Source organism: Panicum virgatum, chromosome 9K, assembly GCF_016808335.1.
Source record: "Panicum virgatum strain AP13 chromosome 9K, P.virgatum_v5, whole genome shotgun sequence".
Taxonomy (NCBI): domain Eukaryota; kingdom Viridiplantae; phylum Streptophyta; class Magnoliopsida; order Poales; family Poaceae; genus Panicum; species Panicum virgatum.
The window spans coordinates 46,569,464-46,592,133 of NC_053144.1; the positions used below are offsets into that span (position 1 = coordinate 46,569,464).

The window sequence follows — 22,670 nt, forward strand, 5'->3', positions numbered from 1 at the left end:
CTCTCCTGCATCCCTCTGCTCTGCTCGCAATGTACCTTCCCCTTCTTTGCCTCTGCTCGACTGCAAAGTGCAGAGGACACCAGGAAGAGCCCCCAAAGCACACCCAGATGGCCGTGCGCGTCCTCCCCGTGCACGGTTCCGATCGCCCGGGCGGCTCCCCGTGACAGCGGAGCGAGGAGGTTCACGGTCTCGCCCCACTTTTTTTTGTTTCCAGGCGCAGAGAGATTTGTCGCTGCAAGGTTTAAAGTGTTTTTGGCGCCGCGCTCGTGTTCTCTTCTTCCTCTTGCCGTCGCCACTCGTTTGTTTCCGTTCGCCGATCCATGGCTGTGGCTTCATAATTTAGCGACGCGAACAGGTTTCCGTGAACATGGCGATTCGGCAGGTTGGGAGTAAACGGGCATTACGGGCGTTGGCAGCATCTTGAGAAATGCAGCCGGAGGAGACAGAGCTTGTTGCCGGGCTCGTGTTGTAGGCCACCACTGCTTCTTTCTTGCTCGGACCCTTTGTCATGGTGTTGCCCTGCTACCTCACTCCGCCCCCATTAAAAAAAAAACTCCCCAGCCCCCATGCCTTGCTTGCTACTTGCGGCCCTGGCGATCTCTCTTTCTCTTGTCCTGCACTGTCCTTGCTGCCCTTTTCCCTTTCCTTTCTTCAGAGGGAAAGAAATCACAGGACGCTGCTCGCCGCCTCCCTCTGCACCTCATGTTCTTCATGGGTTTCCGCTTTTGCTAGCTGCTGCTTGCTGTTTCCAGTGGCGTTTTTTTTCCCCATTGAATACGGCGAGATGTTTCGTTTCGTTTCGTTTGGTGGCAACTGCAATGGCGAGGGCGTCCGGGGATGTTAATGGGAAGTAAATGCGAGGTAGAACCCGGTGACATTTTCTGGTTAAGCAGCGATGGACATCGATCTCCTGCTTGCTCGCTTGCTTGGGTCCAAAGGCTCTATCTACTCGAGCGACAACGCATGCCGCGGTGCATTTTTCCTGTTCGGTTTGAATGTCTGACGACCATCAGGATCACTCTTTTCAGAGGTGCGACGTCGTTAATCAAAGCCTGCAATAACCAGGGTTTATAGTAACTACCTTGCATCAAATTTAGCCACCCTTTGGTTTAATTCGATTCTCGAGTGTTAAGATACCGCACAATCTGACCATTCATGTTTCTACATGCCAAATTTGTTTTATGTGCTTCATTTGGGGGTTGGGACACACCCTGTATGATTTGTATCCCCCCCCCCCATGTGTACGGAGTCGGTTGTTCTGTCTCTTCGTGTTCAGAAAACGGCGCTCGCTGAATTATTCGAAGCCGTTGGCATGGGCTGGGCTCAGTAGCACGCTCTCAGGTACGAGTACGTGTGTGTGTGTGTGTTTGCACGCATGCACGCACGGTATGAGATGCTTATCCAGAACGGCAAAAAAGGATCCGACATGCCGATCACAAGTTGACAGCTTTGAACAGTGGTGTACAAATTTGAGACCATTCGGTCCTATTCCTGAAACAGTTTTTTTTATTCCATTTCCTCCCCCCAATCAGAAACCTGCATCTCCTAGGTTAGGCCCTGTTTAGTTGAAACGCAAAAAAATTTTCGAAAGAATCTTGCTAATTTGAAGTATTAAATGAAGTTTATTTACAAATTTTTTTGCATAGATGGGTTGTAAATCGTGAGACGAATCTAATGATGCTAATTAATCTATGATTAATCCATAATTAGTGGATAGGTACTGTAGCATCACTGTTGCAAATCATAGCTTAAGTAGGCTCATTAGATTCGTCTCACGATTTACAACCCATCAATACAAAAAATTTTGTAAATAGACTTCATTTAGTACTCCATACATGTATCGAAACATTCGATGTAACTTTTTTTTTGTGTTTACGGAGTTGGAACTAAACAGAGTCTTAGCTGCCTGTGGGCTGTGTCTCGTCCTCATCATCACTCCATCATGACCCGTCAGCAAAATGGCCGCGTAACCACACCTGTGTTACTTTTTTTTTTGTGACTTGCACACCTGTGTCACTTGTTCCAAAAACTACTGCGTAGATCTGCCTGCTGGCTGACATACGGGCCCCCACCCGGATGCCGCCGTAAGATCTTCGCTCCCTGCCCCTTGGATCTCGGTGTACCGGTGGTCGGGGAGGCCCGGGGCTATTGGCATGTTACCATGTCTCTCCTGAAGGCACCTGACCAGACAGCGGGGGGCGAGGCCGTGACTGTGCACAGATCATTGGTTGGCGCCGCACCGTTAGCTCAATTTCATCTCTCCCGTGCTGTTTCCTTCCTCAGGTTAGTTGTCCGGTTTTCTGTTAGCATGGTGCCGAGAATCACCGCGCCGAGTTCAAAAAAAAAAAGAGAGAGAGAATCACCGCTCCGTTACTTGATCGCCGCATCTACCACGGCACCGAGAATCCTGGGCGTTCTCGCCACAACCAGGCTTGCTCTGACCTCTGAATCCTGCAGCGGCATTTCCCGAGACTTCTCTTTGGGAACAGCTGAGTGTTCTCTGACGACTGGAGATTCACCAACGGTCTCAAAATCCTACACAGCTGAGTCATTGACTCCTGCTGGAGCTGGTGGAGATTTGTTGTGAGAAAAAAATACTATTGAATAACTGATGATTGGTGGGTTGGTTTGGTGTGAGAGAAAAATACTATTGACTGGTTGATGAAGTAGCTAGCAGAGTCAATGAATGAACCAACGAAGCGAATGACGAAATCCATCCATCCGTCCATCCATCCGAGCAAAGCGACTGAGCGACGCCACTCATTTACTCCGGCGATCTGCTTGTCCTGAGTCGGCCACCCCGCCCGGGAACACCGTAACATGCGACGCACACCGCCGTGCCTGCACCCCCCTCGCTTCAGCTCTTGTCATCATGCTTCCAGGTGACACCAGCCGCTCTTAATCAACTGGATAATAAGCAACCGTCAGCGTTAACTAACCAGTAACCGCTGTTGACTCGACCTTCCCTCCAGGAGATGGAGACGCACTCCAGGTCCAGGCTCCTGACTGGGTTCCCTGTGCGCCCTCGTGGGGTCAAACAGCGACACTGATGAACCAAACAATTGACTGATGCAGAGTTGCAGACGCATCCAGAGCGAGCACCCAGGCCAGGGCCGCCCGGGACTCCGGCTCCCTCCCTCTCTGGGCCCCGGGCCCGGGCCCGGGCCCGGGCCACTTATTCCGGCGCAGGTGCCGGCCGGCCGCCACAGTGAGATCAATGATCACCACCGGGCAACCGTATACCTGCACCACACCACAGCGCCGCATCTCTGAAATCTGAATGATAAATTCGTGTTGGTCATGTCAAGCTCCCCCTCCCTCCCTTGACCGGCGGTGGCAGTACGAGCTGAGCTCTCTCCTCCCTGAACATGAATGATCGCGGACAGCGATGCGTGTCGTGTCCCTCCGGCGACGGCAGTAAATCCAGCGCCAATGATGCGGCGGCTGAGCTTTGCCACCGACCGTGTCCTTCCCTTTTCGTTGCAGGGGGGGGGGGGGGGGGGTGGAGCAGATGATGGCCGGCGCGAGGATCGTGGAGCAGATTAGGTACGGGCGTCGCCTGGATTGTGGAGGAGTAGTCCACCACAGCTGCTGCGTAGCTCCCCCTCCTCGGGTCATGATGCACGGCGAGATCGGAGGTCTTCGCCCACAGTCCCCAGATGTCTCCCAGTTGCAAGTAGGGCACCCAACAACCTCATCCTCATGCGCCGACCAGCAGAACGCTCACGAAAGTGAAGAATCTACTCATACTTGAGCACTAGCAGTTGGGCGTTTTAGCGGCTCGGATCATGGTGGTAGCAGTAGGTTTCTAGGTCGCCTGGCTTCCACTCGCCATGTTGCCTGCCTGGCCTACCTCGCCATGACTACTGTGACTGGATTTTTTAGTTCGTGGCGTTAAGTAACTGAACGCGCCATAAATTTTACTCTGTGCAAATCAAGTAGCAGTAGATCAGATGCGCTAGGTACTCCGTCCAGTGGAGCTGCTGAGCTCGCCCTCGATCTGATCGATGTCTCGTGGGTTGTGACACCGGGCATTATGATCCTGCCTGTACTTCCACATGGCCCCTTGCTCATCAATGGCGACGTCTCAAGAGTCAAGATCAACCGACCTGGACAGGGAATCAAAGGAGCTATATTCTGGTGAAAATTTGCGCATGGCCATTGTTAATGGCTTAATGCTTTGCAAAGGACAGCGAATCCGACCGGGACCATAGACCGGACGGCTCCAATGGTTGTAAGTTTAAATTGTACTAACAGACAGCGTTTCCTTCGTTAGCCTGTTTGGAACGAAGGAATACAAAAAATACAGGAACAGGGGAAAAATGTAGAAATAGGAAAGGAATGAGGTGGGAAAATAGAGGAATGGAAAAACCTAGGAATTTTGTAGATGCAGGTGTTTGGAACACAGGAATAAGAGAATAGTATAAGAAATTTGAAAAGTGGATTCTAATCTTATTTCTGTAAACTATGTGTCTTTTGCTTCTCACTTCTAAACAACTAACAAATGTCCTGTTTGACTGCTTAGTCCAACTAACAAGCATTAGAGCACACATTGCATTTTTCAAATTGAGGCATGGCCATCACAATGCATTTGCATAGGATAAAAAAATGATTCCTTGATTTTCTGCTGTTTTTCTTTTCTTTTGGTATCGATATGATGAGAACTTTACATGGAGCGTAAGCAGGAGTTTGCTTCCCTCCAATCACAGGAAAATTTCCTTTGGCTTCAAGTGGATGTTTTATTTCCTCCAAAACGTACAGGCTGTGAAGCTTTCCAAGGAAAGGATTTATTGTTCCAAACGCCATGAACAGTACTCAAAATGGAGGAATCCTGATTTCTGTATTTTTGCTTTGGAATTCCTCCAGTCCAAACAGGGCCACAGGGAAGGGCAACACAGTAAACAAGAGTCCGTAGGCACACACAAAGATTTGACGTAGGAAATCACTGTTTTTCACTGTCACTCAATGTGAAATGCTAGGCTACCATCAGGATACAACCATTTTGCCTTCATGGATTCTGACCTAGGGGCTAGAATTTAGAGACTGGCCATTGTGACAGTATCACTAAATCACTATGCCTTCGTTGCTAAAAGCAAATATATCACCCAAAAAGAAGCTCCAATAAACATCCTGATCACTTCAAAGGTTAGGAATTAGGTGCAAGGAAACAAAGGCAGGTAAAGAACACCCCAGACTAACAGCTAAATGTCCAGTATTAAACGGGGTCCCAGTACACATCGCTATTGACATGGTTATGATCAGCTCTCATGTGCTGAATTGCCTGCCTTGTAAGAACCTGTCCTGGAATGCAGATGCTCTTGGTCAGTTCCTGGCAGCGGAGCCACGCTTGAGTGCCCTTGATCGAGTTGAAGATGAACCTTGATCCTTGCGGGTTTTCCGAGACCGAGTCTTCTTTGGCTCATAACCTATAGCTTCCAAGTCCTCGCATATTTCTTGCCTCGCTAGAGAAACAAGCCCAGGCATTATCTCCCTCTGAAAATTTCTCATCCCTCTTCCTCTCTTGAGTTTGATCCCACATGCTGGTCCTTCCCTATCAGGTGGTGTCGCCATGATGGATTGGCCATCATCTTTGATCTCCTCTAAACTCAACACAATTTTCTCAAAAGAGTCCAATGAAGGCTGAGGCTCATTGTTTCCATTCTGAGCTGATATCTTACTGCTGCTTCCAGGGCAATCTGCAACGCGTGCAGAATTATGCTGAAAAATGGACAGAAGCGTTCTAGCTGCAATAGAAGCTGTAGTGTCATCATCATGGGCCTTAGCTTGAAGGATGCTAACTTCCTGAAGATTTGATGCTTGGTTGTCGGATATAAATACTCTTGTAACATTATTATCAACTAGAGATTCAGTGACCAAAAGTTCCCTGTTAATGGTTCCAGATTCTGGAGACTGAACCTTACTGATACCATTGTTTGTTGAGGTTGGGAGATGCACGTTATTGTCATCCTTGCTTGCCAACATATGATCATTTCCATGAACCAGATATTTACTGGAAGTTTCTGCTTGCAGGGTATTTTTCCTGGAGAAAGAATGATCTGGTGCTGTTCCTTTCCTTACATCATTATTTACAACCTTATCTCTGTAATTGCTGATTATTTCTAATGGCATGTCGATATTTTCAAGTGACACATTTAGGTCAAAAAGGCCCTCCTGTTGGATTGGGGATTCAGCAACCATATCCCTTGAACTATCTGCAACTGGGTTGGATGTGATCACACTGATGGAAGATCCTCTCATTGATCCAATACCAGAGCCACATTCTGGTTCGGAAACTTCTCTAGGACTTTTTGAAAAATTTCCAGGATATGTCGAGGAAGAATGAAATAAAGAAGAAGACACAAGAAGGCTTTCTTCTTGGGGAACATTCAGGTCAATCATTGAATGCCTTGATTCAGTATTACTTGGTTTGATAGGGGACTGGCAATCTGGAGTGTCACTAGATCCAACTGAACCTGAAAAACACAAGGTTAGAATAGTTGCGCGGCTCTATAAGTAGCTATTTTTTTTAGACTTGCAATGAACAAAGCATAGCATAAGAGAATACAGTAAGGAGAATAAAACAAGAATAATGTTCCAATAATCTCATTGTGTTTATGAATTTGTGCTCACGTCGAATTCATGACATGTATAATATCAAGTTATCAACTAAAGGTCCAAATAATTAATGACACTACAATGAGAATATTCTGATGCGCAGAAACTTAATTGGAACTCTCACCTTAACTATAAACATACAAGTTTATAAAATGTAGTTAGTACTTTCTACATATATAGATCCAGAAGTATATTAGAGCAACAAATATGTCATTCCAGATCTTGACCTGTCCTAGACTAAATTTCAGAAACTTTTCATTGAAATAGCTAGAAGAGCTGGCTTGCAACACAACTTCCCTAAAACGATGCCGCAACTGTTTGAATACAAACATTGATAGAATTGGTAGAGAGCACATTCTTGTAACATAGCAGTTTTTCTTTTTTGTAAAAAAAATGTAAACTATCCAATCATCTAACTATTAATTAATACATGAACGGCAGAACTCCTGCATGTTCTCTTTCAAAAAAAAAAAATCACCTAACTAGTCAGATGACATTGGTTCCATTCTATTTAACATTCAATTTTTGCCAGTAGTTAGCAAAGACAACCAACTTTTAGCTATTTATGCAACTGTACGTTGACAATGAACAAGCAACACAGCAATAGCACCCTCTTTGCCAAGCATGCAATAACTGAACGCTACATTATTTCCATCGGTGGTTCAACTGATACATCCATATGCACGAAATTAATGGATATTGCCATAAAATAGGTCATACAAGATAACAGTAACACGTCTGCATCCAAGCAGTTCAGAAACATGTTAGCGCAATATGCAAGGTTGAAGTGGAGACTCACCAGGGTTTGCACGTGATGAATACCAATCTCTGCATAACTGAGCAGACTCCACAAGTGAGCTATTCTCTGGTGAAATACAGCATGAACCATCCTGAGACCTGCCATTTCGGTTGGCAAGGTTGCTGAAACCAGAGCAACCAACAATCTCCCCTGCATCACCAGAAGTCGTTGGCTTCTCCAAGTCAATCACAGCGCGATAAGGATCAGACTTTCTTCGAATCGAAGTCCTAACATCTGAATTCTGTTCCACAATATCGGGCGACGATTTGCGCTTATTGGAATTGATGAAAGCTTCTTGTTTTTGATTGGCCCTCGAACCCAAATTCATCTGGGGCACCAAAATCCTTTGCTTAGCAAGATAAATTTGGAGTTTTGGACTAATGGGGAGAAAAATCTAAGTATTCCCCTCACCAGCATATGCTCATGAGTGGGATGCAGGCTACTCTGGGCACTGTTGGGTTGCTTCCAGAAGTGTCCATAAAACTTATGGAGGCCCTTCATCTGTAGAAAGATATCACATCACATCACGTTCATGGCGATGCAAACTAACCTCACCGTCCAATTACCCGAATACGATTAAACCTCACATAGCTTATCAAACATAATTGAGAAACCAACTTTAACTGTACAGCTAACCAAATTTATCTTCTTCTTTTTTGTCCCTCCGTGAGGAATAACAACCTTGCTTATATAATTACCAAAAGTAGAGCAAAGCACGGGATTCGACCTGGTCAGGGAAGGGCTGTTCTTGACGAAGCATTGGGCGCCGGGTCCCCTCTGCCACGGCGGGCTCCGGCGACGGCGGACGGCAGTTGAGATCCAAATCCACCAACGCAGCCATCCTTCCCGGCAAGAAGCTCGATCGAGGCCTGAGCCAATTCAGTTCAGATCGAACCAACCAATCTGGTAATAATAACGTATGTACTCGTGCACGACCGCGACCGAGAAGGAGACCATACAAGGAGAAAGAGAGACTTACAGCGGAAAAATAGCCAGGAAAAAAAGGAAACGATTTTCCCCCGCCGTCAACAGCCTGCAGCAGCTTCCTGCGGCGATATTCTTTTTTTTTTGCGCGTCCCCCCTCGTCCTCCTCGGACTCGGCCTCGGACCTCCTGAATTCTTTTCAATCTCGGTCGCGGCTGATGCTGGTGCCCGGGCGTGGTGTGTCAGCCTCAGCCGCCGCTCATGTCTTCCTATTCTTTTCCTCTCCTGTTTCTCTCCCCTTTCACCTTCTATTCTGTGCTTGGTTTACTAGTGCATGGGCACTGGGAGATGGCGATAGGGATTGATACCTCTCCCGTTAATCTAATCTTTCCGGGGCTCTCCTTACCTGTGTGTGACCGCGGCAGATGCATGGAAGGGGAGAGGTGGGGGTTGGGGATGGAGATGTGGCAACCCCGCCACTGTGTGGCCAAGAATCACAAGTTTTTTGGGGGACAAAAGAGCGCGGTCGGTTGGTTAGGGATTGTATTAATGCGTGCGTGCGCGAACAAAAACAAAATATCTTAACTGACATAGTATAATCGGTTCCACAGTAAACCTGGGTCTAATCTGCGTGCATCCAAAAGCATCTTGGAGTGTTCCGGGGAAAATAGTCACCGGGATATTATTTGCTTCATTTCTTTGGATTTAAGTCTGATAATTGATTTAGCGATAGTGACGGGTGCAGGTGGTTTGATGATCCAGCGCCACAGCAACAAATACGTGGTACGTATGCGCAAAAGAAAAGGGGGCGCAGATGAAATAATCAGTGGCGCACGACAGGAAAAAGGCTGTCATGGGGGACTGGGACCAATCTGACAGACTGAACAAGTGTATGGGGGCAGGCAGGATGCTTGCCCAAAAAGCCCCTCGTGTTTTCTCCCCTCAGCCCCCTCCTTGCTTCACAAATTAAACGATCCATAGAAACCGGGTGCATAGAAATCGGGGGACTTTCCACGCTCCAAACAATGAAACAAAGCCTGAGTTCCAAGTTTTCTATCTTGGCCGACCTAGTCTACTCAGACAGCCAGCTTGAATAGTCCACAATCCAAGCTAGTACAAACTTTCACAAATTTCCATGGCAGTATTATAGTATCCTAATCTTCTTGGCTGTTGTCAACGCCTAGATGATCCGTTTATACATTTTACTATTTAGTATCTCTCGACTTGCCCATTAGCAGGTCACCGTGGTTTAATTGGCTCCCATCTGCTACTAATACACAGCTCAGCCGGACCATTCATTCCAAAATGTGCCGCGGGCCCCACAATTAATTTTAGTTTTCTCTCCAGGACCAGACCAGAATCCACGCCACTGTGATGTTATCTTGGTGGTGCGTTCTTTCCCATCTCTGAAACAAGGTAGGTCAAGTGTTGTAGCACTGACAGCTACAGAAAGGCGTATGGAAAAAGGGATAGGATTGTGAAGCAACACGGAAATTTGTTGACTCAGGTTTTTCTCTTGATTGTGCATGCACGCCAAACGAAAATGACATTAGCAATTTTTACTGGTATGGTAGTAGTATACATGCGTTTTCGCTTAGTTTGAATCTTGAACGAGACTCCTACAAAGCTCTTGGATGTCAATCTTGATGACTAGGCTTGTGAAAAGGTTGAGGATCATACCGGGAATATAGATGCAGTGACAGCAAACGAACAATCCGGTCATGGCGGCCTAATTAATCAGGGCGTGGAGGATTTCAAAGCACGGTTTGCATCAACAGACGTGTACCGGGTACTACTGCTACTTTTTTTTTTTGCTATAATGGTACTACTACAAGTAGAAGTAGAGTATAAGAAGAAGATTGCTACGTTTCTTGTTTTCTCACTGTGTGTGGGTATAGAGGCGTGGGAATCTATCTCCTGGATCGGATGCCATACCTGTATTCAGTGGCGGAGCTAGGGGGCAAGTCAAGCGGGGGCCGATTCGAGGTAAATGACTAGTAATCAACAATTACATGTATTCACGAAGCCATCGTTATCAAGTGTGAGCTAAGTCTACCACAAGGTCCTTTGAAAATTACTCCAAGATAGGGGGGCCGTAGCCCACTATAGCCCTAACGTAGCTCCGCCAGTGCCTGTATTCCAAGTCAAACACGCTAGCAAAACGTTCAGAAAAGATGAAAAATACTAGTACATTGCAAAACGATAAAAGAGCGTGACGAGAACCTTTCATTTGGCGCCGGTGGGAGGGACGACGCTCGGGTCGGGGTGGGACCCGCGCGATCCAACGAGACAGCGCAACAGTCATCACTCATCAGTGCGTGCTCTGCTCCCTCCTCTCTCTCCGGCGCCGCGGGTTCGCCTCGCGCCGCGTGCGTTGGGAGCCCATTCCACGTGGGGCCAGGCAGGGCCAGCGGCGCGGCGCCCTCCTGCGCCGCGCGCCCACGACAACGACACCTTCCTTCCTGTGCTTTTCCGCACGCTGTGGCGGCCGTCCTCTGGTGCTCAGTCTACTGTATGTACGGCAGCGGCAGCAGCAGCACCGGCCTGTGGATACGAGGTGATGTACATACAGAGGTATAAATGGGAGCGCGCTGAATTTACGCGTAGATGCAGTGGAAAGGAATTGGCTACGAGCGTACTCCCTCCGTCCCCGAACAGTTCAGTGCTCATTTAGAAATTTTAGATACATTAATGTTAGCGGAAAATGATCATATTAATTTTTTTCTGCGAGAAAAATGATCATATTAACTATAACAGTTGTGGTTAAAAATCACGTCATTTATTTGGTTCTCAAAATCCTCAATAAATACAAATATATTGAAACTAGAAAAGTAACATTTATTTGAGCATTTGATTAGCTATGTGCTATCTCTATTAAATTTTGTCTTGATATTTGATATTGCTTTACTTAGATGGATCTCACTGCAATCTAAAATAATACACTTTATAAGATTAAATTTGAAGGTTAAACGAACATTTATTTTGGGTCGGAGGGAGTGTAAATCTTGTTGCGTGGTCTTTTTTGATCAAATACGCGGGCTACTAACAACCGCCTGGAAATTGAGCCATTCCCGCCACCTTACTACTCACCTCCCCTGTCTAGCTGTAATACCCTCAAGGACCCTATCAATGCGTTGAAATCTTACCATGGTAAGAAAACCCAACTTAACCTTCCGTCGTGCTCAATTTGGCCAGCAATGGCGGCAATCAGAAAAGGCTTAAGTCTGATAATGAGGGCCGAGGGCTTAGGAGGGAAACAAAGATGGACGAAGTTCGTAGGGACCTGTGGTTCAAGCCCCCACCCAAGGTGAAGCTCACCGTGGGAATTTTGGGCCCAAACTCGTACTCGGAGACACGCGGTACGCACACGAAGGGTGGTGAGCGGGGGTTTAGGGTGACCTAGACTTCGGACACCACATATCAACCCCCACCTTGCACCCCTATGACGAACACAGAGCCACTTGACACCCCAGATTCTACGATCCCTAGATCCCCAATTATCACCAACCTCCATATTGATTTGTTAGACATCTTTGGCGAGGAGCCCCCACCAAAACCTATAGCTCCGCACGGTGCGAGCAACTATTTCTCCAACCGTGGTGGCGGGATGAATCGGGGAGGAGGCAGAGGAAAAGGATTCGGGCATGAGGGTTTTGGAGCTGGGCAACACAGTCGGGAGGAGGCCGGACCAACGCTAGGGAGTCTGCATGGAAGAGAACAAGCAAAACGGTTGAAGATCCACCGATGGTGGAGAATGAAGGAAACCCACATGATCCACAGATGGACAAAGTGGGAGAACAAGAAGGTGGTGATAAGCTGTGGGATCAGTGTTGACGGTCCTTAGCACCCTAAATCAACCCTCAATTATCACAAAAAATGCCATGAAATAAATCATAACTTGGAGTTATAGGGTTTCATTCTAACGATTTCCACAAGTTTTGCTGTCATCATATGCTTGCAGGAATATTTAATTTTTCCCAGTGAAAAACTATATCAAACGGTGAATTATGGACTGCACCATTGCGAAGGTCTCGTCGCGCTGATCGAAACAGATATATTGAAGATATATCCCATGTGGCTAGGCAGTAGGCGCCACCTGCTGACCTACTCACTATGGTGGCACTAAAATATTTCATTAGCATGTTTACTTTATCAGTCTGGCATATACAATTGAAAAATCCAAAAAAAATATTTATGAAAACCAAATCCTGTTTATAGATAGAGATCTTTTATGGTAATAGACACACAGAGTAGTATCACTAATGCTTAATCAGTTCCACAAGCTTTGTCGTTGTCTAGTGAGCTTTGCAGGATTTGAAAATGAGACAGGCCCATAGTTTATCCATCTTAAGGGATCAAGATTGAAAGACTACGTCAATATCTAGCTTGGGGGAGGAGCAATTCCCCTATCACTATCACTATTATCACCACCATCATTATCCTACTACCACCATCATCACCATCACCCGATAAGTATCTTTTATCTCGGTTATATACTTTTATTAGATTTATGAAAAGTGTGAAACAAAATAAAGAGTCTTAAAAAGAGTCTTAGAGTTTTAAATGAGTCTTAGAAGTTTTAGAGTCAATAAAAGAAAAGGTACAAAATCTTCTCTGCTGCTCTAATAATAATCTCTTAAGTTTAAATATTGCTCTATACCTAGTTTGCAATCTTTCTCCTGTTTGGATAAGAACCATTTAAAACATAAGATGTTGCTCTATACCTAAAAACTTGTGGGTTGCATTTGCTTGAACTTAAGTCTAAGTTTTTGATAAACTTTGAGTGTGATGATTTAAACTACTATTTATCTTGTTCCAAGTTTCGCTAGAGTTCTGGAGATTTTATCTTTTGAAAAATTATAAAAATTACATGATGAGATCCTGTATGACATAGCTTAATACCCAGGGCCTTAATGATGATAATATTACTCTAGCTATTTACTTTATGTTGAGCTTTGTTGACTCTTGTAGCTTTGGTTGAGAAGTTTATCATGCTACCAAGGTTAAGATCTCTTTCAAAAATAAAAGATTCACTCTTCCGAAGTATTATTGCGTTAAAGGCATGGGACTATGCAAAAAATGGACAAAAGTCGGACAAATAAAAAAATGTGAGTTAAAACAAGGGGTGCTCCGACACCCGCCCGAGAGGTAACAAGGGGTGCAAAGACACCCACCTGAGTGAAAAAAATGGGTGCACAATGTCACACTCGGTTTTTTTTAAAAAACTGAATGCATAACTATATGTATGACAGGATCAAGTTCCATACATATAGTGATGTCATAATGGAATATTGAGCAATAATGTCACGTAAAAGAGACTTACAATGAATAAAAGCCTATCAGAGATACACAGCTTATCCTGGAAACGACAACTCCACACTTCACAGGCAATCGGCCGGGGGTTGCGTGCGCCTAAAACTTAGCAGTATCTTCAACTTCATTGCAACTTTATTCTCTGAGCAATGTGGTTATAGTAAGGGTGAGCACATATCGTACTCAGCAAGTATATTGGAAATAAATGACATGAAAGGCTTAAATCAAGGAATAAAGGCTGGCTGAATTGAAAGGACCTTAAGATGCCTAGAGGGGGGGGGGGTGAATAGGCAATCTGCAACTCAAATACACTTTAAAAATCTGTCAGTCACAGACGAGCCCGGAAACTCCGGGTTTTGTGATCCGGAGTCTCCGGAGTTTCTACCCAGAAACTCCGGGGATGAAACTGCTGCAAGCAAACTACTATGAACTGTGCGAGAAAAGTAGATCGAGCAAAATTACAAGTACCAGGGTTTCCTAGAGAAGAAGTTCAAAGAGTTGGTTGACACTAGACACTTGTAAAAAGTAGATCAAGCTCAAACCCTAGAAAAGAAGTCTCACAAGCAAATAGCAAAGAGAACAAGTAATACAACAAAAGAGGGACAAGGATTTGTTTCCCGAAGTTCACACCCGAAGGTGCTACATCTCCGTTGAGGAAGGATTCAAGAGACGGCGCTCAAGAACCCCTATGTTCCTCTCCCAAGGGCGAGATCACCTCTCAAGCCCAAGGTCACTTACTATGGATTCCTCGATGACGAATGAAGCTTACAAACTTCTTGTGCAGCTCACAATTGAGGTCAAGCAATCACAAGCACGCCTAGCCATCTAGGAGCACAAGGCTCCAAGAGTAACAAACTCAAATCCGCGGGCTTGACCAAAACCAAGTGCTTAAGAGGTGGGAATGAGGCTCATTAGCACGAATTCTTGCTCTTGCTTGCTTCTCACTCAAATCCCTCAAAGGAATCACTCAAGAATGAAGAGAGGGGAGTGAGAGAGCTCTTTTTTGGCTTAAGAAAATGTTCAGCTCGTCAAATGGGCAAGAGAGAGTGGTTGAAGGGGTATGGAGGGGTATTTATACCCCTCATCACAAAACTAGCCGTTGGGCAAGGGGTTACCCGGAAACTCCGGGTATATGCCCGGAAACTCCGGGCAAACCTATTTTTCAGCCTGGGAATAGTCACCCGGACACTCCGGGCAGTGGGATCTGGAGTATCCGGCCCTATACCCGGAGTATCCGGGTTAGGCAGGGGAAAAACTCTGGTTTGGCTCTTTTGAGTTGTTTTGTGGCTCACAATTGTTTGTCTAGGTTCTCTTGAGCACTAGTTTCAAATCAAAACCCTTGAACCAAGTCCCTCTTGATAGTACGTCATTTCTATACTCAAATTTCAAAATTAAAAACTAATTTCTTGAGTACGCTTGAACTTCGTTTTTTCATTTTCCTTTTTGAGGGGTCATACGTCGTCACTTGATTCACCTGTACAAACTCATCACCTGCACACATGTTGATGAGGACATGACCAATACGCATATGACCAAGGCCCAAGCGAAGATAGAGTTCAAAGCCCAATCCATATTGAAGTCCGATTTATTCGCGAGTCCGGTTCGGACTGCAGGAGCAGGCCTCACGAAAACGGACGCCCAGACCACATACGGGCTCCGTTTTGGGCGTTCTATATATCGTTGGAAAGCTAAGGAGATAAGCTTTCCAACCCAACTAATATCATATCAAAATTCGCTCGGAGTCCATGGTAATCGTCGAAACAACATGACGACCAGAATCTGCCTGGATGCAGCGACGCCAGTTTTTGGGCCCGAAGGCCTTGTACTCCCTAGGGTTGCCCGGCCACCCCCTTGGCCGCCCCCCTAGCCTCTCTCTTCTATATACATAGCAGCCGCCATTAGGTTATGGGGGTTTTGCTTAGATTATTCTGTCGAGAACAGTTTCGCCGCCGTGTCGGTTTGTGAGACCCCAACTTGAGATTAATTTTTCATCTGCAGAGTCACTTCAATTGAGCTGCGTTCTTTCGAGTTCTTGCTTGTGTTCTTCATTGCGCTTGCAGGGATTAGCCTTCTTGACGAGGTCAACCGGGTTGTGACACGGTTGATAACCAGAGGAGTTGTGGTGCTAAGATTGCTGGATTCGGGTCTTAGGATCTGAAGCCGGATCGGTGTGTCTCGCTCCGCCTACAACGAGAGTTATCCAGAACCTGACGGAAGATCGGGAACCCACGTCCCCATTATTTGGTATTCAGAGACTCAGGTTTACTGTCAGGTTTCACATCTATCTTTAGTTTCATCAATTTCGCCATTGTCCCACAGTCCACCAAAAAGCCCTAGAAAATTTTGTGTTCGTGCTGTTTTCCCATCCCATTAGCCCTTTTAAGCCATTGCATATTTTGATATCGGAGTCTGCATCATTGAGTTTGTGTCCATAATCGTGGTCTTGTTGCTGGTTTAGATCGAGTTCTTAGATTGGTTTGAGTTTTGCATCGTGTCACCGTGTCCTTTTCCATACCGTCATCACGTCCGGTTCGGACTTGTCTCTGTCCAGTTCGGTATTTTGTTGATATCTCTCGCATACAAACTCGGATTTTTGTGTTCTAGTACTTTCTGGAAAGCTTGTGAAATTATCTACAACTTTATCAATTGTGAGAATTCCAGAAATCGTAGTTATCTGCGCCTAATCTGTATTGGAAGTCAATCTGTTGGTGACCCAGAAATTTCTGAGTAGTCTGTATTTCGGGGTCAATGTCTTCTACTTCCTTTATCCAAAAGAGACTTTCCATATATTTCAAGGAAAGAGAAAAGGAGGATCTACAACTTTTGTGTTGTAAGTTTTCGTGTTTGAGGTCTCTAAATTTGTCAAACAGCCTGTATAAGTTTGTGTAGCAAATCTGTAATTTATAGACAACAATTTTGTGATAGTGTGGAGTTGTCTCTTGCTCTTGTGGCACTTTTGAATAGAAAAAGAAAGAAAAAAGGCAAGTGCATAAAAAAGAGCCGCACAAAAAAAAAGAAAAAAAATCAGAAGTGCTTGCATCCTTTTGTGTCCTTTGTGCTTGTCATATGTCGCTTGCTTGCTTGAACTAGTTCTAGGAACACGTTTAGGCCAGCAACATTGATAAGTACTTTAGATATTTATTCAATTTTTGCTATCTGATTTTCAATTGTGATAATCCTTGCTACTAAATAAAGCCCCCCCGAAGCTCCACATATTACTTCAGATCAGTACACCCAGAGGATCTTGCAATCTTGGTACCACTTCCTCACAGGTATCACGAACCAGCCACCGGTTGTACCATCCTCTGCTTTGCATTGGTAAGAACACTTGTAAGAGCTTGGTAAGACGTGCGAGATTGTGTTTCCACCATCCACATCCACATATAGTAGTTGATAGGGATAACCTTTTGTGTTTTCTCTTGTCTACTTACTAACAATGTCAGGAAACACTGAGATTGCTCAACGAGTGTTGAGTTCTCAAATGGAGAAAGTGGAGCAAAATCAATTCAACAATTTGTTCCAGACTTTCTTTGCCGTGATGGAATGACGTTGCCGAGTCATCATTGATGGTGAGACTTGCAACAACCTTGCAAGTTTAGAGCTGGTCGAGAAGCTTTGTCTGACCACAAAGCCACATCCACATCCATACTACATGCAATGGGTAAATTCTTATGATAAGATTAAGGTAACTAAATTTGCACATATTGAATTTAGCATTGGTTTTTACAAGAGTAGTGCTGATTTTGATATAGTACCCATGCAAGCATGTCATTTATTGCTAGGAACGCCATGGATTAATATAAATGATGTGGTACATAAAAAGGTTGCAAATAGATATTCTTTCAACTACAATGGTAGAAAAATTACACTTAAATCTATGACCGCAACTGAAATTTTAGAAGCCGATCTTGAAAGAGCAGAGAGAAGAAAGAATGAGCCTTTTAGAAAAGAATGGATTATTTCAGATGTTACAGTGCCTTCCTCTAAATCTGATTTTGTACAAATTAAAGATATCGCTTTGTCTTCTGTTGGACCTAATATTTTGCAGCATGTATCTAAAACAGAAGACAAGGTGATAGAGAATGAACAGGTAATTGTCTCAGGTAAGAGTTCTCTTGATGTGCTGAAATTGTCCACAACTCATGCTATAATAGAGCAACATTTAGTGGACACCAAATCTGAATTGATTTTGTCACATGATAAATATTCTACTTATTTTTGTGATAAAGAAGAGTTGTGTGATAGTTCTATGTTTATCCCTGTGCCACAACTTGTGAAGGAAACTGATCCTTTTGTTTTGGAACCAAAGACTTATGCTAAAAATAAACATTTGATTCCAATTGCTACAGAAAAGGATGAAAGGAAATTGTTGTCTTCTTTAAATACTTTGGGTTATATAGAGTTTGATACTTTGTGTGCACTTAGTAGTTTGGAGGAGAAATTTAAATGTGTTAGATTGCCATAGTTATCTCGATGTACATATCACTTTATTGGCAATTATAATTGTAAAGGAGAGTACATGGTGCATCGTGTTTATATGTGTTCAAATCTGAAATCTCCTTTTGCTGTGCAACAATTTGATGAAAAAGAGGGCTATTTTAAGACTAATCCTATTACACAGAGTTCCTCTTGTTCTTCTTTGTTTGTTTTGTCACAACAGGTTCAATTTCAAGAAGGGGAGCAACGCAGGATCATGTCAAGAATGGGAACAACTACTTCCGCAAGCATCAGCGACTTTGAGTCGAGGACGACTCAAAACCAAGAAGGGGAGAATGATGAGGACATGACCAATACGCATATGACCAAGGCCCAAGCGAAGATAGAGTTCAAAGCCCAATCCATATTGAAGTCCGATTTATTCGCGAGTCCGGTTCGGACTGCAGGAGCAGGTCTCACGAAAACGGACGCCCAGGCCACATACGGGCTCCGTTTTGGGCGTTCTATATATCGTTGGAAATCTAAGGAGATAAGCTTTCCAACCCAACTAATCCCATATCAAAATTTGCTCGGAGTCCATGGGAATCGTCAAAAAAACATGACGACCAGAATCTGCCTGGATGCAGCGACGCCAGTTTTTGGGCCCGAAGGCCTTGTACTCCCTAGGGTTGCCTGGCCACCCCCTTGGCCGCCCCCTAGCCTCTCTCTTCTATATACACAGCAGCCACCATTAGGTTACGGGGGTTTTGCTTAGATTATTCTGTCGAGAATAGTTTCGCCGCCGTGTCGGTTTGTGAGACCCCAACTTGAGATTAATTTTTCATCTGCAGAGTCACTTCAATTGAGCTGCGTTCTTTCGAGTTCTTGCTTGTGTTCTTCGTTGCGCTTGCAGGGATTAGCCTTCTTGGCGAGGTCAACCGGGTTGTGACACGGTTGATAACCAGAGGAGTTGTGGTGGTAAGATTGCTGGATTCGGGTCTTAGGATCTGAAGCCGGATCGGTGTGTCTCGCTCCGCCTACAACGAGAGTTATCCAGAACCTGACGGAAGATCGGGAACCCATGTCCCCATTACATGCTCAATTACACGATTAAATATACATGTGTTTTGTCATTATTTACCAAAACCCACTTAGGGGCCTAGATCACTTTCAATCTCCCCCTTTTTGGTGATTGATGACAACCCACATGTAGCTCATTTGATAATCATAAAGCGATAAACAACTTAGCATATAAGAGCTCCCCCTTAAGGTATGCCATGAACTTTGAATTTCAAATTTGACTTGACATGTCAACAATTGGCATAAATCTCACAAGAAACATAGAAGCTCTTATATGATATACAGTGGGGGTGAGCATGTGAGTGCAAAACTGAAAGTGATCTAGGCCCCTAAGTGGGTTTTGGTGAATAATGACAAAACACATGTATATTTAATCGTGTAATTGAGCATGTGTGCAGGTGATGAGTTTGTATAGGTGAAACAAAAGATGACGTACGACCCCTCAAAAAGGAAATGAAAAGGCGTAATTCAAGCATGCTCAAGGAATTAGATTTTATATTTGAAATTTGAGTATAGGGACGCCGTACTATTAAGAGGGACTTGATTCAAGGGTTTCGATTTAAATCTTGTGCTCAAGAGAACCTAGACAAACATCTGAGAGCCACAAAATACACTCAAAGGAGCAAAACATGAGTTTTCATCCTGCCTAACCCGGATACTCCGGGTATAGGGCCGGATACTCCGGACCCCTTTGCCCGGAGTGTCCGGGTGCTGTTCTCGGGCCGAAAAATTAGGGTTGCCCGGAGTCTCCGGGCATATACCCGGAGTCTCCGGATAACTGTTCGCCCAACAGCTATTTTTGGGTCAAGGGGTATAAATACTCCCTCCCCTCCTTCAGTTCTTGCTCTCTTGCCATTCCTTCGAGCTGAACTCCTTCCAAAGCCAAAAGAGAGCTCTCTCACTCCCCTCTCTTCATTCTTGAGTGATTCCTTTGAGGGATTTGAGTGAGAAGCAAACAAGAGCAAGGATTCGTGCTAGTGAGCCTCCTTTCCATCTCTTGAGCACTTGGTTTTGGTCTAGCCCGTGGATTCAAGTTTGTTACTCTTGGAGCCTTGGGTTCCTAGACGGCTAGGCGTGCTTGTGACTGCTCAATCAAGATTGTGAGCTGCACAAGAAGTTTGTAAGCTCTATTCCTCGCCGAGAAATCCATAGTAAGTGACCTTGGGCTTGAGAGATGATCTCGCCCTTAGGAGAGGAGCATTGGGGTTCTTGAGCACCGTCTCTCGAATCTTTCCTCAACGGAGACGTAGCACCTTCGGGTGTGAACTTCGGGAAATAAATCCTTGTCTCTTTCATGTTAACTTATTTGATTTCGTTGCTATTTGCTTGTGAGACTTCTTTTCTAGGGTTTTAGCTCGATCTACTCACTCACAAGTTTCTAGTGAGTTTTGTTCGTTGAATATCAACCTTAACGAATCCCTGGTACTCGTACTTTAGCTCGATCTACTTTTCATACACATATTTCTGCAGTTTCTTTTCAGGTTGTTCATACCCGGAGACTCCGGTCATAGCTCCGGATACTCCGGACCACAAAACCCAGAGTATCCGGGCTTATACCCGGAGTATCCGGGCTTAGTCTGCGTCTGACAGGTTTTTAAGTGTCTTTGAGTTGCAGATTGCCTATTCACCCCCCTCTAGGCATCTTAAGGTCATTTCAAAAACAAGTGTGTGATGCATATGACATGAAATCCACACAGAAAAATGTGTGTTTGGTAGCAGGCCCCGGAGACTCCGGGTGGGAACCCGGAAACTCCAGACAGAAAATCCGGAGAATCCGGCCTGTAGCCCGGAGTATCCGGATCAGCTGAAACAAACACAGAAAAACAGACAGTCACACAGCTCAAGTAAGTCACAAACTAGCAGAAATTCCTTAGATAGAGTTTAAACATGACAGCTAAGCATAGAGTAGCACGCATTACAAATGTTCTCACACCACATAGTCCTTACAACGATCACAGGAGTTCGAAACGGAATAAAACGACATTAAGTTCGATACAAGCCCAAATGAGTACATAAATGGCTTTCACTCCCCCTTTGTCATCAAGTGCCAAAAAGAGAATGAAAAAGAACATGAAGTCCATCTACTCATCATCATCTTGGGCGGCGTCCTCGGAGGTGTCCTCATCTTCTTCGGAGTCAGGGTGCTCACGGTAGTTGAGGGGCGCGTCTTCCTCGGTCTCCTCATCCTCATCAAAGATCTCTTGCCCACAAGGAGGAGCACGGCGAGAAGAAGTGGCAGCGCGGCGACACGGAGAGCGAGCTTGGCGACGAGCTCGGGGAAGTGGTGCATGAGCAGCTGCAATGGCAGCCTCATCGGCGGCGTCCCACTCAGCGAAGGGTTCATCAAACTCAGGTAACTCACGGTGTGGATCCAAAGGAAGCCCCATGTCACCCCGAATCTCATTGATAGACCTTGCATTCTCATGGACATCTTGTGCAATGTTCCTGCACATCCCAAACAAGCTGCGGAGGGCCCTCTTCACAAATAAGTCATGGTGACGGTGACAGGACAATGAAGAGGCACCCAAAGAAGATGGGGGCAGGGTCATATCTTGGGTTCCTTGTTGAACTGGCATGAGATGGAGGAGGAGGTGGTGCATCTCCAAAGCGGGCACGCATGTGAAGGGGCTCATGCTTGACGGTCTTTGGAAATGTGACCTTTGTCATCCTCTCGATCATATACATAATGTATGGCGTAGCAGGGAGTGACTTCTTGGCCTCAATCATGGTTCTTCGTAGCTCATTCCAAAGAAAATCCATGATGCAAAAGGGTCATCCACCGGGCAAGGTACGAGCAAGAAGGTTGACAGCATAGTATCTTAGTGCCGCCGGATCTCCATCCTTTGCATCAATGGTGGCTCTAAAGAATTGATTCATTGCATAGTAGACTGGCAGGAGATAGCTTGCCTTTCCTTCCTCGGCACAAATATGATTGAAGAACAAGGCAGACACTTGATATGGCTTGAGTTGCCGCTCTACATGAATATGATCACGTCCCTCATCTCTAGTGCCAAGTCCAAGAATCCTAGAGAAGGTCATGTAATCCACTCCATACTTGACTCCCTCCGTTGTCCAATAGAAAGCAATTTCTTGTTCATCATAGTACAGAGAGCAATGAAACTGAGCTAAAATCTCTTCATTCCAATCATACCTAAAGCCCATGATGTTATAAAGCCCCATTTCCTTGCACTTATTGATAGCTTCAGTGAAAAATGGATCATTCATGTCTTCATAATACTTCCAGTCCACATACTTGCAAGGAACAATGGGTGCATGAGACTTACGCATCACAACTGAAGAATAGAAGTCTTCATGAAGCTTGCATCAAAAGCGTCTCTCAAGCCCTTCACTCTTCTCATATTTGTACACTTTCTCCTTTCTCGCTTCTCTGAGAGCCACATCTTGCTTGTAATAGTTTCTACACAAGGTGACTTCAAAGCCAGGAACTACTCCCGGTCTCTCGAGCCTTGGAATATGTGGATAGTTGCGCTGCTCATGAGAGTACTCAACTTGCAGACGAGGA

The 22,670-nt window shown here is 45.1% G+C and overlaps 1 protein-coding gene across 1 annotated transcript; it reads right to left on the reverse strand.

The window, feature by feature from the left end:
• Nucleotides 1-4,590: 4,590 nt before the first annotated feature.
• Nucleotides 4,591-8,892, reverse strand: LOC120651727. Its single transcript, XM_039929327.1, has 5 exons — nt 8,394-8,892; nt 8,142-8,283; nt 7,826-7,915; nt 7,415-7,742; nt 4,591-6,473 (listed from the first exon to the last, which is right to left on the reverse strand). Exons 2-5 carry the CDS (start codon nt 8,253-8,255, stop codon nt 5,323-5,325), a joined length of 1,683 nt encoding a protein of 560 aa, XP_039785261.1. The 5' UTR covers nt 8,256-8,283; nt 8,394-8,892; the 3' UTR covers nt 4,591-5,322.
• Nucleotides 8,893-22,670: the final 13,778 nt, after the last annotated feature.